Source organism: Crocodylus porosus, unplaced genomic scaffold, assembly GCF_001723895.1.
Source record: "Crocodylus porosus isolate Cpor-Errol unplaced genomic scaffold, CroPor_comp1, whole genome shotgun sequence".
Classification (NCBI taxonomy): Eukaryota; Metazoa; Chordata; order Crocodylia; family Crocodylidae; genus Crocodylus; species Crocodylus porosus.
In genome coordinates, this window is record NW_017728943.1 from 98934092 (window position 1) to 98949312 (window position 15221).

Below are 15221 nucleotides of genomic sequence, written 5' to 3' on the forward strand. Positions count from 1 at the left end.
GCAGCATTCCCTGGTTCCTCTGACTCCTTAGTGGGCCCAGGGATACCTCTCCCTGTTCTCTCTCCACCTCTCCTTCCCTTCTGCCTCCTGGCCTCCCCTTCTTATACTTCTGGGGTGGCTCTCCTTTTCCGCTTCCTCAGCTGCTTCCCCTTTAAAAAACCACGGCTACTGAGCCGCGCAGGTCCCGCTGCCGCTTCCTGCTCCGCCGCGGTTCCTGCCGTCAATAAGGTATTTTTACTCCTTTCTCCCTTCTTCTTGTTCTCCCCGGCGTGTATTGTTCCCCAGGATCCCTCTTTAGCCCTTCTGGGCTCATATCCTCCCCTTGCCCTGGGACACTTAGTTAAAAGGCATATAAATTATTTTGCTGCAGTTTTTAATGATTTATGTAGTAATATAATTATTGCTGAAAATATTTTTTTCTTTGTTTCAGGTAGATATTTGATGGGAAATATATAAATGATCAGCAGAGTACATTCTCTATGCCTGAGCTTTATATAGTTATTATTTTTTACCATACTTTTTTTTTCATTAGTTAACAATTAGTTGTTCTGCTACTAATAGAAAGCCCAAGCTAGCATTTGGAACAACAAATACATTTGTAGACAAATATAGGGCTGACTTAGGTGACCTGCTCTGTGTACAAGAGGCTGGAGTGATATCACTGTTTAACATAGCTATGTCCTGCTTTCCTGGAATAACATAATCTTTTTGCGCTGATGTTCTTTTATTTTGAGGCTAAGGAAACATTGAAATAATGTAATTCTAATACAGATCTTCCAGTGCTAGAAATGGTGTGTGTAGATGGTTGTATCATATACCCAATCTTCAGTTTGGCTATTTGGGGAAAGATGGGAAGGAGTGTAATGAAAAACATGGAGCGCACTATCTGTTAAGGGAAGGCCCTACAAATCATCCCAGACTCTGCCTCCCTAATTTAAACACTATGGCAATGACAATGTCAGCAGTATTGCATGAAATACAGTGAGCTTAAGAAACAGTGTTCCTAATTTTCTACTTTCATATTTTTTGGATCAGCAGAAACAAAAGAGATAATGCTAAAATTGAAGAATTCAGACGAAATGAGTCAACTCCAACAATCCGTGGCAGTTCTAGAGTACAGGCTATACACTCGCGCTACTCTTCAGGGGTTTTGGTTAGTATACTGTTTTTTGATGTTGGCATCTTCTTTCTGGGCAATGCTATGTAATTTACGCCATAATATTGTGTCAAAATACGTATCACTTGAATTAATTGCTTGATTTTGCATAGAGCCATGCAGAGCTGTTCTCTGCATATGCTTTTTAGCAGTTGGCTATGTACCCTCACACTTTGATGCAGAAGAAGAAAAATGCTTTATGTATGCGTTTAGTGTGTTATGTTCTACACTAAACTGGTCAGTTCCTCCTTCACCTCAGAGGAACCAATATACAAAGATATCAGTAACTTGCTAGGCATCCCAGTAGATAAATCTTTACATTTGGTTAATCTTATCCAGAGTAATTAGTACTTGTCTTTGCTGCTGCAGAAAGAAAAAGATGCTTTCTAGAGGCAAAGTGAGCACTTTTTTATTTCATGCTGCTAAATCAAACATAACAACCATTTTTGTTGTGGAATGACTTTGCTTCTGGATAATTAGTAACTGGTTTGTTGCTTCATTTTTAAATTTGTGAAACTGAGACTTATCACATGTCTGCACACATATACTAACCCTTTTATTAAACGTATGCATTTGACTTGACTCCAAGATCTGCGTAGTAGATGAAACAATGCAAACATGTCATACCTGGAATGGGTAAGATTCTAAAGCTAATGGGATGTATGAACCTGGTGGACAAGGTGTATACATATTGCATACAAAATATCTACATTAAAAGAACATTAAGGTTTCAAATTCATGGACTTGCAAATCAGCAAATGCTATAGTTGTCTGTCCAATCTGAAATTTCCCTCCCTTGTCTTTTTATGATACAGTTTTTAAATGTATGATCATATACTGTTTATTTCCTCAGGACTCCTGCCTTATTGAGCATGGCAAATGTATAGTGTTCCTTGAATACATTGCTATTTTATGTTCCATTTCATGTGCGTTGTTCCATGTGCATTCCTAGTTACTGCAGTATTGAAACCCTGCTCTGAATATAAAAGTGTTAATTTCCCTCTGCCATTTTTACTTGGATGCTTATCTGTATTATATGTGTATGGTTAAGAAATGTTTTTCAGGTTACCTTCATAACCCCCCTGTGAAGTCAGGTGTTTATATAACTCCCCCACTACATCTTTGTCCCTATCTCAGTTCCCTCTCCTTCCTTCCCTTTGCTTCCCTTTGCTTGCTTGCCTCAGCATATCTGCCAATACAGATTCTACCTGGTCTTCTCACCTCTTTGCTTTATAGTAAGGTATTTTTTTCCTACTCTTCATTGGCCTGCCAGTGGTATCATTGACAATGTAAGAGAAATTCCCTGCTTCCAGTTCTGGGACTTGATCCCACAAGAGTTTGCGGATGTCAGGAAAACTAATGCCACCTTGATTTCCCCTTTGCATCTTTTTTCAAGATATCAGTCCTGTCTGTGTTAAATAATTTATTTTTCAATATTTTATAAATAATACCAAATGATAGAAAAAAAATCTTACATTTTACTAAGTAGCAGCCAGTAATAGGGGAGAAGTAAAACTGATATGTGTGATCTTGGTCCTCTTAGATTAAAAATCCAGAACTGGGGCTGCTGGATTTCAAAATCCATCTTTGATTTCTTTTGTGGTATTCCAGGGGAAGGAAATGTGATTGACATTATCAATCATGCAAATAATACCTTGCACTTTATCAGGATGAGTGTACAAATCCCACAGATGCTTATTGTATACTTTCATAAACCAGTGATAAGGCAACTACTGAGTTTATATCTTGCATTTTTTTTAATGCACTGAGTTAAAAAACACATGTTAACCTTGTATTTGATTTTTAGGAACTGCCAGCCCGTGAAACTGTTGAGGATCTCAAAGGTATCTTGATGGCTTTTTACCTTTTTAAACTGTTTTTCTTTAAACATTGCTTGCCATTTTTTTTTTAAATGAAGAGTCTGTACTAGATGCTAATCTGGCCCAGAAAAATGGGTGGCTGCTGCCTCCCTTTTCCCACCTTGTGGATAATTAGTTGGGTAGTTGTGAACTCTCCAGCTAGATTAGAAAAAATCTACCCCTGCCCAGGTAAGGAAAAGTTCTGTTGCATTGGTTTGTTCTCTCTCTCATCTTTTCCTGAGGGAGAGACCTCTGTGTACTAGCATAGTATTTGGGTTTAATAAACAATTTTTGAGAAGCAGAGGGTGATCCATGGGTTTTTATTATATATACATGCTCCTTTTTCTTGATTGTGGGGGAGGGAGGGGAGGAAGCACACAAAGGGTAGACCTACAATTTATAGGCTCCTGAGACAGAAAAACTTGCAAACCGTTAATGGTCTGACTTGTATGCGTATATCTATTCACATGAGTGAAACTATATTTTCAGGTAATTTAAAAGCAAAATATTTTTTTCAAACAATTCCTAAACTAGGAAACACTATCCTTAATTTTTTAGCTAGATGCAAAACGTTTTGGAAGTTGACAGAAATATTGACATCTATAAAAACTTTCTAAGATGACTCTTTTCTAAAGTAATTGGCAACAGTAATCTGGTTTTGGGTTATTTTTGGTGCTTCCTTAGTTCTGCAATCTAGTGTTAATGTTTAGATGTATAATGTTTTTTGTTTGTATGGCCTCATTTTACATATGTGGTATTGTTAGGAGTTATGGTGTTAGAAGATCAAGCTGTTCCACCAGTTACATCTACTTCACCTGATGTCAAAGCAGATACACTGCCTGTTTCTACAGCCCTTATGACAAGTTCTACCACCTCAGCGATAGTGACAAAACCAGTGACTGTGGAGACATTTACTACTAATGGAACAAATGAAAAAGAAAATAAGGTGCAGCCCTCTGTTCCCCATACATCAGAAGATATTCTTGTGTATACAGATATGGCTAAAAAATTGTCAAATATCTCTTTGTCACAATGTGATGGTTTAAGAAATGGCTTTCCTCTGGAGCCATGGGGCAGTGAAAATTCAGTTATTTCAGAGCATTTAAGTAATCCAAAAAATAACAAGAGAGAGAAATTGTCAGATGGGTCATCTTATGAAAGCTTCAGTAACAACTGTCCACAGTGTACTGCAATTGCAGCCAAAGAGACTGATGGTCAAAGGGAAAATTCTTGTAACCTCGATAACACTAATGAGGATCTTGATTATTCAGACGGTGAGGTTGCTGTTGCTCTTGTTGACAGCTCTCAGCCTGGAGACCAACTTAGTCTACATGAACCCATTAAAATAATAATCACTATGAGTAGTGCTCCAAACACTGTGAATGATTTAGAAGGTTCTGTTCACCTGAAGGTATTAAGCACTGAGAAAACCAGCTCAAACCCAGACTCTAGTGCAGCTACAGAAGATCTGAACAGTCAGCAGAATAACGAACAGCTCAAAATTCCCATTATAACTTTTGAATTTTCTGATGGCAGTAGAGGTAATGTTTTTCCAGAAGCCAGTGAGAGTGAAAGAACTTCAGAGCATTTAAAGGTTGATCTATCATCCAACCAGTGTTCAGGTTACGAATCTGGTGATCAGGACAATGCAGGAAAGGAACAAAGCAATCCTGCAAATACACCCATAGAAACTAACACTTGCTTAGGTCCAAATCTGGAAGATGTTTCTGAGAATTTGCCAGTCACAGATCTTAATTCTAAAGAAGATCAACTAAACCTTGATCCAGGATCTCGTAAAACTCCCCATGAAAAGAGACATGTTCGTGTGCTGAGTGTAGACAGTGGGACAGACATTCTTTTAAGTAAGAATTCTACAGAAATAGTTAGTGATAAAGAGAAGGCTTTACCAACCTCTAAATCTGACCTAGAAGCCAAAGAAGGACAGACACCTAATGAATCCAACTTCCTGGAATTTGTCTCTTTACTGGAATCCATTAATACCTCAAAGATGAAGGCATCCAATCAATCCAGTGTCAAAACAGAGACTACAAAGGATAATGGATCTGTTGGAGGTATGATGCATGATTTAAAGTTACTATTTTCTAACAAACTGCCAGATTATTTTGATTATCATAAATCCAGAGCTTGTTGGGGAGACCCTTAATCTATAAAACAAGGACCGTACCTTTTTTCTGTTCTATTATGGGCTTTCTGTATTGAAGGTTACAGCATACCTGCCTGATACTAAGAGACCTGTGCTTTACTGGAAACCAAAGCACAATCTCATCCAGCATTCATCTGAGGTTGTATAAATACTAGGCCTGTGTGAAGCAGCTAGTATTTGCTTTGGATTCGGATTTGGCTGATTCGGGGAACAGTGATGCGATTTGGTGATTCAAATCACTGTCCCAAATCTGATTCAGAGATTTGGCCGTCACCGAATCTCCAGATCAAACAGGCCCCATTCCCTGCCCACTCTCCCAGCCTCATCAATGGCTGCCCTGCCCAACCCTAGCATCCTGGCACTTTTTTTTAAGCCCCACACTCACCGGCTCCTGCCAGGCTGAGAGGCAATCCCCGCTGCCCCGTGCTGTGTGTGTGGGGGCTCTGCCACAAGCCCCCAGAAGCCTTAACAGCTGCTGCAGCAGCCAGTGAGTGTGGGGCTTTTTTTAAAGCATTGGGATGCTGGGACTGGGCGAGGCAGCCATTGATGGGGCTGAGAGAGTGGGCAGGGGTTGGAGGCACAGCTGGGGGAGCAGGCAGGGGATGGGACCTGGAGAGGGTCCCCTCATGGTCCCCTCCCTGCTCCTCCAGCCGCCGCCCCTCCACCCCCTACTTACTGGCACGGAGCCCAGGTTCAACTCCCTACGGCGGTGAGCAGGGACCCCTTGAATCTCTAAGTCTCCTCCAGATCTTTTTCTGAATTGATTCAGAGGCTTCAGATTGATTTGGACCTTTTTATTGATCTCCCAATTTGATTCGAATTTGGAGATTCTGCTGCCAAATTGGGCCGAATCTCTTCCAAATTGAATCGGCAGCTGAAGCTTCACACAGCCCTAATAAATAGAAAGACATACCAAAAATAAGTATGAAGACATACTTACTTATCCTTCCAGGAATTGTATAGGTAACCTCTGGATCACAGTGGTGGGCTTCTTCCAACTATCCAGGGTAGCAATTAATTTTTTTTAACACAACGTTTCTTACTAATTTTACATTTGTGCAGTGACTGGCTAATGTTGTTTCTAAGGGGCTTTTTTCCTTATAAAGACGTTTTTGCTAATAGAAAGTCCAGGGTTCACAAAGAGTGCTGTTTTTATCTTTTTAAAATGTGTGGCTTGGTAGTGTAATGTCTTGTGTCCCACTCAAACCAGACAAACCACAAGCCTTCTTACAAGAGTAACAGTCCGGGTAGTTAGTATTATTGCCAATAACTTTCAGAATTTTGTGGTTTAATTGACCTAGTGACTCTTGGAATAAATCTCCTATATTATAGTTCTAGCAGGTAGGAAAAACTTATACAATAGCTCTTTGCAAATGAGGAGAGATTTTCATTTACACATTAGCTTTACCTTACATACATGAATATGGCTTCCCAGTGACCTTCTATTTGCTCCTATTTTTGTCAGCACTCTATCCCAATGCCTTCCACTCCAGTTCATAGGGCTATTGTTTGTAAGTGTTGTAGCATCTAAGTTTCTTCAAAACAATAGCTAAATTGAGACATCTGTGGTTAGATGACTAAAACTGAGGAAGCACTACATATGAGGAATAAAATTAAAAAAACACTGCTGTGTTCTAGCTAAAAAAAAAAAGTTTTGAAATGACAAAAATAAAACCAATTTATAAACAGTTTTCAGATGGAGAAAACTGATAGAGTTAAAGCATGATTTATTGTCTTCTCAATAGCAGTGTTAAACTTAAGTAAAGGAAGTAACCACTGACCAGAATGGATCAGGATGTCCACAGATGCCATAACAAAACTTAGGGGATATTATTAGTTCATATACACAACTGGTAGTCTCCCATATGGACAGACTTAAGTTGTCTTTCATCTACAGCCATGACTGTCCACACATGTGAGAATGCTGTCCCTTTTTAAAATCAATCCTATAATTTTATTGGCCAGTACCGCTGAGCATATAGGAGCTTTCCCTGGGCTGCTGTGTTAGGTGAGGAGACAAATACTGCGTGTCCAAAGGCAGTCATTTTGGCCATGAATACCACAACCCCCCTCTCTACCTAGTACATATTTAGCTCCTTTTACCTACATCCCTGAAGAGGAAGGATATATTATCACTATTTTACATTTTGAAATTAGTGCCATAGATTTCTAAAAACACTTTAGAAGAGAAGTGTTTTTAGAAGATAGGAAAGAATCAGTTGTTTACAATGGCAAATTCAGTCCTGAAGTCTTGAAATAATTTGGCAGATTTGTGACTTACTTTTCCGCTCTTGGGGAAATTCTCTGTTGGAGTGGTTTATGCCAGAAATATGATTACAAAGTGAGAGCTCAAATACTTTTTCAGTATTGGGTTAAAGCATAGAGTTCAGGATAAGAAAATATTTTTCTCTTTCTTTCGCCCCCCTCCCCAGGACAGGTAGAAGTTTTGGGTTTAGTTCTGTTTGTAAAGTGTCTAGTGCAGGGTTGTTCTTGTCCATAGGGCTCCAGGGCATTCTGTTCAGACAAATACATAATAGGGAGTTTCACACTTGCCAAGAAAGGGTAGCAGGGAAGCATGGGCAAGTGACATCCAGTACAGCTGAATCAAGCTGTCTGTCCGACAGTACTGGAATAGTTGGCTTGGTAGAAGTAAAGAGAATACCACTGACTTACAAGTTAGCAAAGAGCTAAGGAGAGCAAGAGAACTGAGTAACAAATCAGCTACAATGGAAAGAGACTGGATTTTAGCACTGCTTCTCTGTCCTCAGACTCAGTTGATTCCAGCTCAGCATATAACATCTTAGAAGAAGCTGGAAAGGGATGAGGAAGAATGCCTAATGTAAGCTAAAGCATCTTGCAAGTAGCAGTTTGAAAGTATTCTCTGCTAGTGTTCTGAATAAACTTATGGGGTTGTTGGAGGACACAATAAATGTGAACTTTTCAATTACAACCAATATAACAAGTTGCAGGGAATCAGGGCTGCCAGGATTAGTGTCAGTTTCAGTACCAACTGTTGGATGCCCACAAATGTTATAACAAAACTTGTTGAGCGCTAAATGGAATTGGGTATCAATGTAAAATGAGCGCTGTAGTGAAATAGCACTAAGTGAAACAGCCTTAAGTGTGGGGTGGCCTGTATAGTGGCTGCAAGCAACAGCATTATGTACAATGCACTTAATAAAGATCCAGTTACTACTGTTTAGATGGAGTCCATTTATTGTTGCACAGTGCTGTATGCATGAAAGAGTCAGATACTTAAAGAACAATTATTTTTAAAGGCAAGCAAGTTTAATCTGGTTTGCGGGCACTAATCCAAAATAAACACAATCTGATTATTGACTGTTGCTGCAAAATACTGCTGATTTCTTTGACACAGACCTTTTCTTATTTTTTTTTATGGCATTGTAATTACAAGCTTAAAGTTCCTGGCTCTGCAGCAGCAGTTAATTACAGTTTGTACAATAATTAATAAAAACCCATATTTGTATTAAAATTATATGCATGTGTGGAAGGGTTGATTTTACAAAAAATGAAAAGTATCTGGAAAAGTCAAACAACCTCAATGGAATTACTTAGGCTAATTGCACCTTAACCAGCTTAATTGACAGAGGGTTAGTCCTCCTTCAAATGGGTATAAATATATGGCATAGAAGAGCACATTAAGGAATATGAGAAACCTGGACCTCCAGATGCATTCTTATTTCTAGAAAGCTTAGCATTCAGAAATTTAATGTAGGAATGACTAAACATTTTGTGTAATTTGCAGAGAGCAAGTGATCAGGATAATTTTCTTGTAGTGATTGGAAGAGGTTTGGAACTAATTGGTCACGTATAAATGAAGAATCTTGTGCTCAGATGAAATGCAGGAAACCCAGTATATATCACTTTTTCTACAAGAAGACCTTACTACTTACATTATTCACTAAACTGTGACACAAAGAGATTCAAAACTTATTTATTGTTTCTTACACCATTGTTAAAATAGATTTTGATTTTTAGAGATTTTGAAATACTCTGACTTTCAGGCCAATAATGGTTTTAACCTTGGTTAAACTCTTACCACCCACACAGAAGTGCATTTCAGTCAGTGCCTTGTCACACAGGACTCTAGGTATGTGTTAAACTTTGTGGACCATTATGCAGTGTTAAAGTTAGAACATGTTCTGAGCAGTTGCATAGCCATATTTACTATGAACCTTACATGCACAGCTCATACTCTGCTTCTAGAGGGCCAGCAAGCAGGCTGCCTGACATGTTGTGCTAGCATTCCCATATTTCTGATACCGGCTGAAAACAGCCAAATGTAGATGAAGGTGCCTGTTAAGTGAGGTGAAGTGATGATGTGATGTGACTACTGGTGAGCCCTCTATGACTTACTGTTCCAGATGGCACCAGATTTCCAGGGGCATTCTGGAGATGAGTAGAGGGCTGTGTAAAGCTTTAATCGCTGATTTGATTCAGCCTGATTCGGTGGCCAAATCTGAATCAAATCAGGAGACCCACTAATCTCTCTGAATCGATTCGGAAGCCTCTGATTTGATTCAGAGAGATTTCCTGATTTGGCCATAGATACAGCTTTATATATTTTTTTCCTATGTACCTCGAGGTACTAGGTGTGGCTTATGAACACTGAGATAGTGGGGTGGATAGAGTGTCCCATGGGAGTGCGGGGGAGTCATCCATGTGCTCGGCAGTGAACCACATACTTCTGGGTCCACCGTGGAGTGTGTGGGGGACCACCTCACCCCCCGGCTCAGTGATTGCTGTCTCCTGGGTCTGATGGGACACCCAGGGTTCCCCCACAGCCGATTAGTGAGTTGGGGGCAATGGGAGGGCCCCCACGTGCTTTGCAGCGGACCCGGAAGTGGGCTGGATTCTGGTCCACTTCCAGGTCCACCGACAAGTGTGCAGGGGATGTCCCCACACTCCTGCAGGACGCTCCATCTGCCCCACCATCTCGGCATTCATAAGCCATAACTTGTACCTCAAGCTATGTAGAAAAAATATATCTTCAGATTCAGATTCGGCCGAATTGAATTGGGACAGTGATCTGAATTAGCGAATTGAATCGCTGTCCCCGAATCGGGCTGAATCTGGATCTGAATACTACCAGCTTCGCACACCCCTAATGAGTAGTGGAATCAAGCAAATCCTTGCCTTGATTGCTATAATCCACAGGCACTCCATGCTTCAGCATAGCATGCTCATGGCCCTGGTGAAATGCTTCTCTGAGGACCGTGACACTGGCATGAGCATCGTACTGGCTCATTTGCAGGAGGAACAACATGCTGCCGTGCAAGTCAGGGTCCTGTGGGTCCAATATCAGATGGCACCTCATCATTGCTGGGCACTACTGGTGAGCTCAAATGAGTGGAAGCAGTTTCTGCTGAGATGACAAGCAGTGGCGGTGAAAATTTACAATGTTGTGTGACACATTCATGGACATTTTGTACCAAGCTTCAGTGCCAGGACATTGGGCTTTGGCACTCTGTGTCCGTTGAGAAACGCATGGCCCTGGTTATTTGGAAGTTGGCAAACACCCACAGCCTCCATTCTGTCACCAACCAGTTCAGTATGGGGTGGAAGATGGCGAAGACAGCCAGGCATGAAGTGTGTAACGCCATCCTTAAAGAGCTGGCCCCTCAGTGAATCTGAAGTAGAGACTTCTGGAAGGTTATCATTGGATTAGAACTGATGGGCATTCTAACCTGTGAGGGCTGTCAGTGGGACCAATGTACCCATTCTGTGCCCCCATCAGTGCATCTCAGATTACATAAACTCTAAGGAGTTCTTTTCAGTTATGTACCAGGGAGTTGTGGACCACAAGGGGCTCTTCACTGACTTCAGTGTTGAATAGTTGGACCGGATACATTACACGCACATTTTCAGGACCTCTGGTGTTACAGAGATGACAGAGCAAGGGGCTTCTCTTCTGGTGCTTACACAATGGGTGTGGATGGGCTGACCTCCACTGATCATCGGGGAGCAGACCTACCTGCTACTCCCCTGACTCATGAAGCCATACATCTGCTTAACTAGGGTTAACTGTAACTGGCCCAGCCATTTATCACCTTAATTGGCCCAGTAACCTGTACTGATTGCTGCTGCTGCACCCAGGTGAATGTTGAGGCTTTCAGTGGGTGCTCAGGGTGATGCCATATGGTCTGGTGTCACACCCCCCATAGCAACCAGGGGATGTTCTTCTGGGGTAGGTACCACCTCTCTGGGCAGTAGAGTGGGGTGCTGGGAGTGGGTAGCTTGGGATGCTAGAGAACCACAAACTGTTTGTATTAGCTCCACAGAGCCGGCTCATGGTAACTGAACATGTATTACTTAATGGGCATGCCTACATGTACTTTTGTGTGCACCTAAACTTAATGCGCATTTGCCTAATGTGCATTAAGGTGATTTACGCATGCGTCTACACATGCACACACTAAGGCACCTTAACGTGGTATGCAGACTGGCTTGGGAGTAAAGTTAGTCCCAACTCAGTCAACGTACCTTAATGCACCTTAGCACATCTACACATGTTAAGGCACTTTAGCTTTTCACACATAAATTTGATACTTGCTTTTGTAGGTATCAAATTTAGGTGCGAATAGCCTAAAATCACCATTTTTAAGGTGCATTAAGAGTGTGCATATGTACACCTATGCCCTTAATGCTCCTTAAATGGCTAATGTGCCTTAAATCGGCATGAGTAGATGCGCCCCATATGATTTGGAGATACTCCTTGACTGAAAAGTTTTAAGTTTTCTATGACATGAGTGAACATAGCAAGTATTAAGTGATTTTAACATGTATGAAGTGTCCCTTGTAACCTGGCCCTCTGACGCAGTTTTAAAGTCTCCTAGGAAAAATCTCTCTAATGCACAGGTTTGTGCAAATCAAGGTTGTTTCTGTGCTGGCTGATTGCTCCACTGACTTGTCTGTAGCAGAGTAAGATTTGTATATATCAGACTTATGTGGGATGGAAGCTTTTGTACTCTTTGTTCTGACATAATTGACTTGGAATCTAGGACAGATAACATTATCTCTCGGGAAATATGATCTGCTATAGGAGTAGAAACCAAGACCGAATGGTTTGGCCTGAATTCATTTGTTGCACCATCTGGTTTTATTCAAGGTACTCATCCATGTTGTGGACTGTAGAAACAACACCCTTCCTCTTTTCTGGGGTTGGTACCTGCAAAGGAAACCTTTTTTTTTTTTTTGGGGGGGGGGGGTCTTTTGTATCTGCAAAGAAAAACATTTTCTATGTTTAAGTTAGAATTTACTTTTAAGGACATCTTCAAATTTAAGGCTAGCAAGGTAATGGCAAGTTCAAGCTATTTTTGATGCTGTTAAGGTAACTTTGAGTTATCAGATTAGATCCAGTAGGATTCAAAAAACTTGGTTTTATTTTGGCCTCTGAGGTGACCTTGGGGTGTTACTTCTCTCTGTCCTCAGCGTTTACACCTCTAAATGGGGGTGATGATAATGATACTGACCTACTTTAAAACACTGAGATCTTTTCATGCAAATTGCTTTAGGATGTAAGTACCTGTTAACCAGTCATTGAAACTTTTGCTTTTGAAGAAGACTGGAAATACTATTCTGGGACTGCCAGCAAAGGCAGACAGTCTTGGCCCTGTGAAGTGCAAACTTCTAACTGGGGATGGTGTAGCAAATTTGAAGGGGTGAACACTTGTAGATATCTAGGGACAAATGTTCATGGAAAATGAGATCAATAGTTTTAAATCTGCTGTTGAAAATATAGATGTGAAATTTGTCAAATTATACTAACCACCAGCTGGAAGGTTTCAGAGCTTTGCTTTCAGACAAGCTAGAGATTATGGGGAAAAATAAAGAATGAAAAAGAGGCCCACATTATTACCAAATGAGTTGGCTAGGATGTTATATGCAGGCCCCAAGTTAAAGTGCAGAGGGAAGTAAGATAGTATATGACATCAGTGATTTATTGCTAAAATCGCAATGCATGATGTTACATATGCTTATTTAGCCAAGCTTTTAATCAAAGGGAAACCTGTCTTTCATGATACGCACACTCACAATTCCTTTTGTTCTGTAGGCACAAAATTTGGTCTTCTGCAATGATCTTAATCAAAAAAAACCCTGAACATAAAACAGAAAAGAGTGCTTCAAAGGGTAAAATTCTGTCCCTCTTTTTAGTGTGTTGCCATTGACTTCCGTGAGGGTACAAGTGCATGGCTCATGGTACTTTCACACTCCATCAGGCTGTTCTCTGTTGGGTCTGAGGAACACTGTTGAAATGAGTGGTTGGCAGCAGTGGTAGAAGACACAGACGAATAGAATTCTCTGTACTCTTGCAAAAAGCTGCATAAATTCTACAGCATTCTAGTTTCTGTGGCAGACACCCTGGGTGCTATCACATTCTGTCTCAACATCAGATAACCTTATTTTAAAATAGATTTTTTGCACCATGGCAAGCAGTTTGAGACAGTATAGAAAATCATGTTAACTAGGTACTTCTGCTAAAACAATCAGCAGTTTCATAGTTGGTAGGGTTGGAAGGGACCTGAGCAGATCATCAAGTCCAACCCCCTGCCATGGCAGGAAAGAGTACTGGGGTCAGATGACCCTGGCTATGTGTCTATCTAGCCTCCTTCTGAAGACCCCCAGGGTAGGAGCGAGCACCACTTTCCTTGAAAGTTGGTTCCAGATCCTAGCTGCCCTGACTGTGAAGTAGTGCCTCCTGAGGTCTAGTCTGAATCTACTCTCCGTCAACTTAATGGCCATTATTTCTTGTTACTTCCAGTAGTGCTCAGGGGAACAGGAACTCTCCCATTGCCTGCTGGTCCCCCTTGGCCAGTTTATAGATGGCCACCAGATACCCTCTCAGCCTTCTCTTGTGGAGGCTGAATGAGAGGCTCGTAGCCTCTCTTCATAGGGCTTGCCCTGCTGCCCCCCTGATCATGCCAGTGGCCCTCCTCTGGACCCTCTCGATTCTGGCCACATCCCTCCTGAAGTGCGGAGCCCAGAACTGGATGCAGTACTCCAACTACGGTCTGACCAATGTTGCATAGAAGGGGAGGATCACCTCCTTGGACCTGCTCGTGGTGCATCTGTGGTGCAATTAGCCTTCCTGACTGCATCCCCACATTGGTGGCCCATGTTCATCTTGGAGTCTGTAATGACTCCAAGATTCTTTTCTGCATCTGTGCTGATGAGAAGGGAGTGTTCCCCAACCTGTAGGCATGCTGCTGGTTCTTTATCCCTAGGTGCAGTACCCTGCACTTGTCAGTATTGAATCCCATCTTATTCTCATCCGCCCACCCCTGTAACCTGTCCAGATCCAATCACAGCCTGTCCCTCCCTTCTAGCATGCCCACTTCTCCCCACATTTTAGTGTCATCTGCAAATTTGAACAAAGTGCTTTTCACGCCCTCGTCCAAGTCGCTGGTGAAGATGTTGAACAGTGTGGGCCCAAGGACCGAGCCCTGCGGAACCCCACTGCCCACATCCCTCCAGGTCGAAAATGACCCATCCACCACCACTCCCTGGGTGTGGCCCTCCAACTAGTTGGCGACCCATTTAACTGTGTGACACCACAGTCCCCCAGTTTCTTAATGAGAACAGGGTGAAAGACAGTGTTGAAGGCATTCTGAAAGTCTAGGAAGACTATGTCCACTGCTGCCCCTGCGTCTAAGGATTTGGTTACCTGGTTGTAGAAGGCCACCAGGTTGGTCCGACAGGACCTGCCTCTAAAGAACCCGTGTTGATTGCCCCTAAGCATAATCTCCCTTGCTGGCCCCTCGTGGACATGTACCAGAATAATTCTCTCAAAAAGCTTGCCCAGGATTCAGGTAAGACTAACTGACCTATAGTGTCCTGGGTCCTCCTTCCTCCCCTTTTTGAAGATGGAAACCACATTGGCCCCCTTCTAGTCCTCTGGCAGCACACCAGAGCACCATGTGTGCTCGTAAAGCCGTGCCAGGGGTCCTGCAATGACCTCAGCCAATTCCCTCTGTACTTGAGGGGGGAGATCATCCAGACAGCTGATTTGAATACATCCAGT

The 15221-nt window shown here is 41.9% G+C and overlaps 1 protein-coding gene across 1 annotated transcript in view; it reads left to right on the forward strand.

Moving 5' to 3' along the window:
- Positions 1-15221, forward strand: part of PCNX2 (pecanex homolog 2 (Drosophila)) — a 258890-nt gene that overhangs the window by 15606 nt on the left and 228063 nt on the right. Inside the window, 3 exon segments of the mRNA XM_019549852.1 lie at positions 1036-1153; positions 2964-3000; positions 3780-5087. Coding sequence (XP_019405397.1) covers positions 1036-1153; positions 2964-3000; positions 3780-5087 — 1463 coding nt within the window.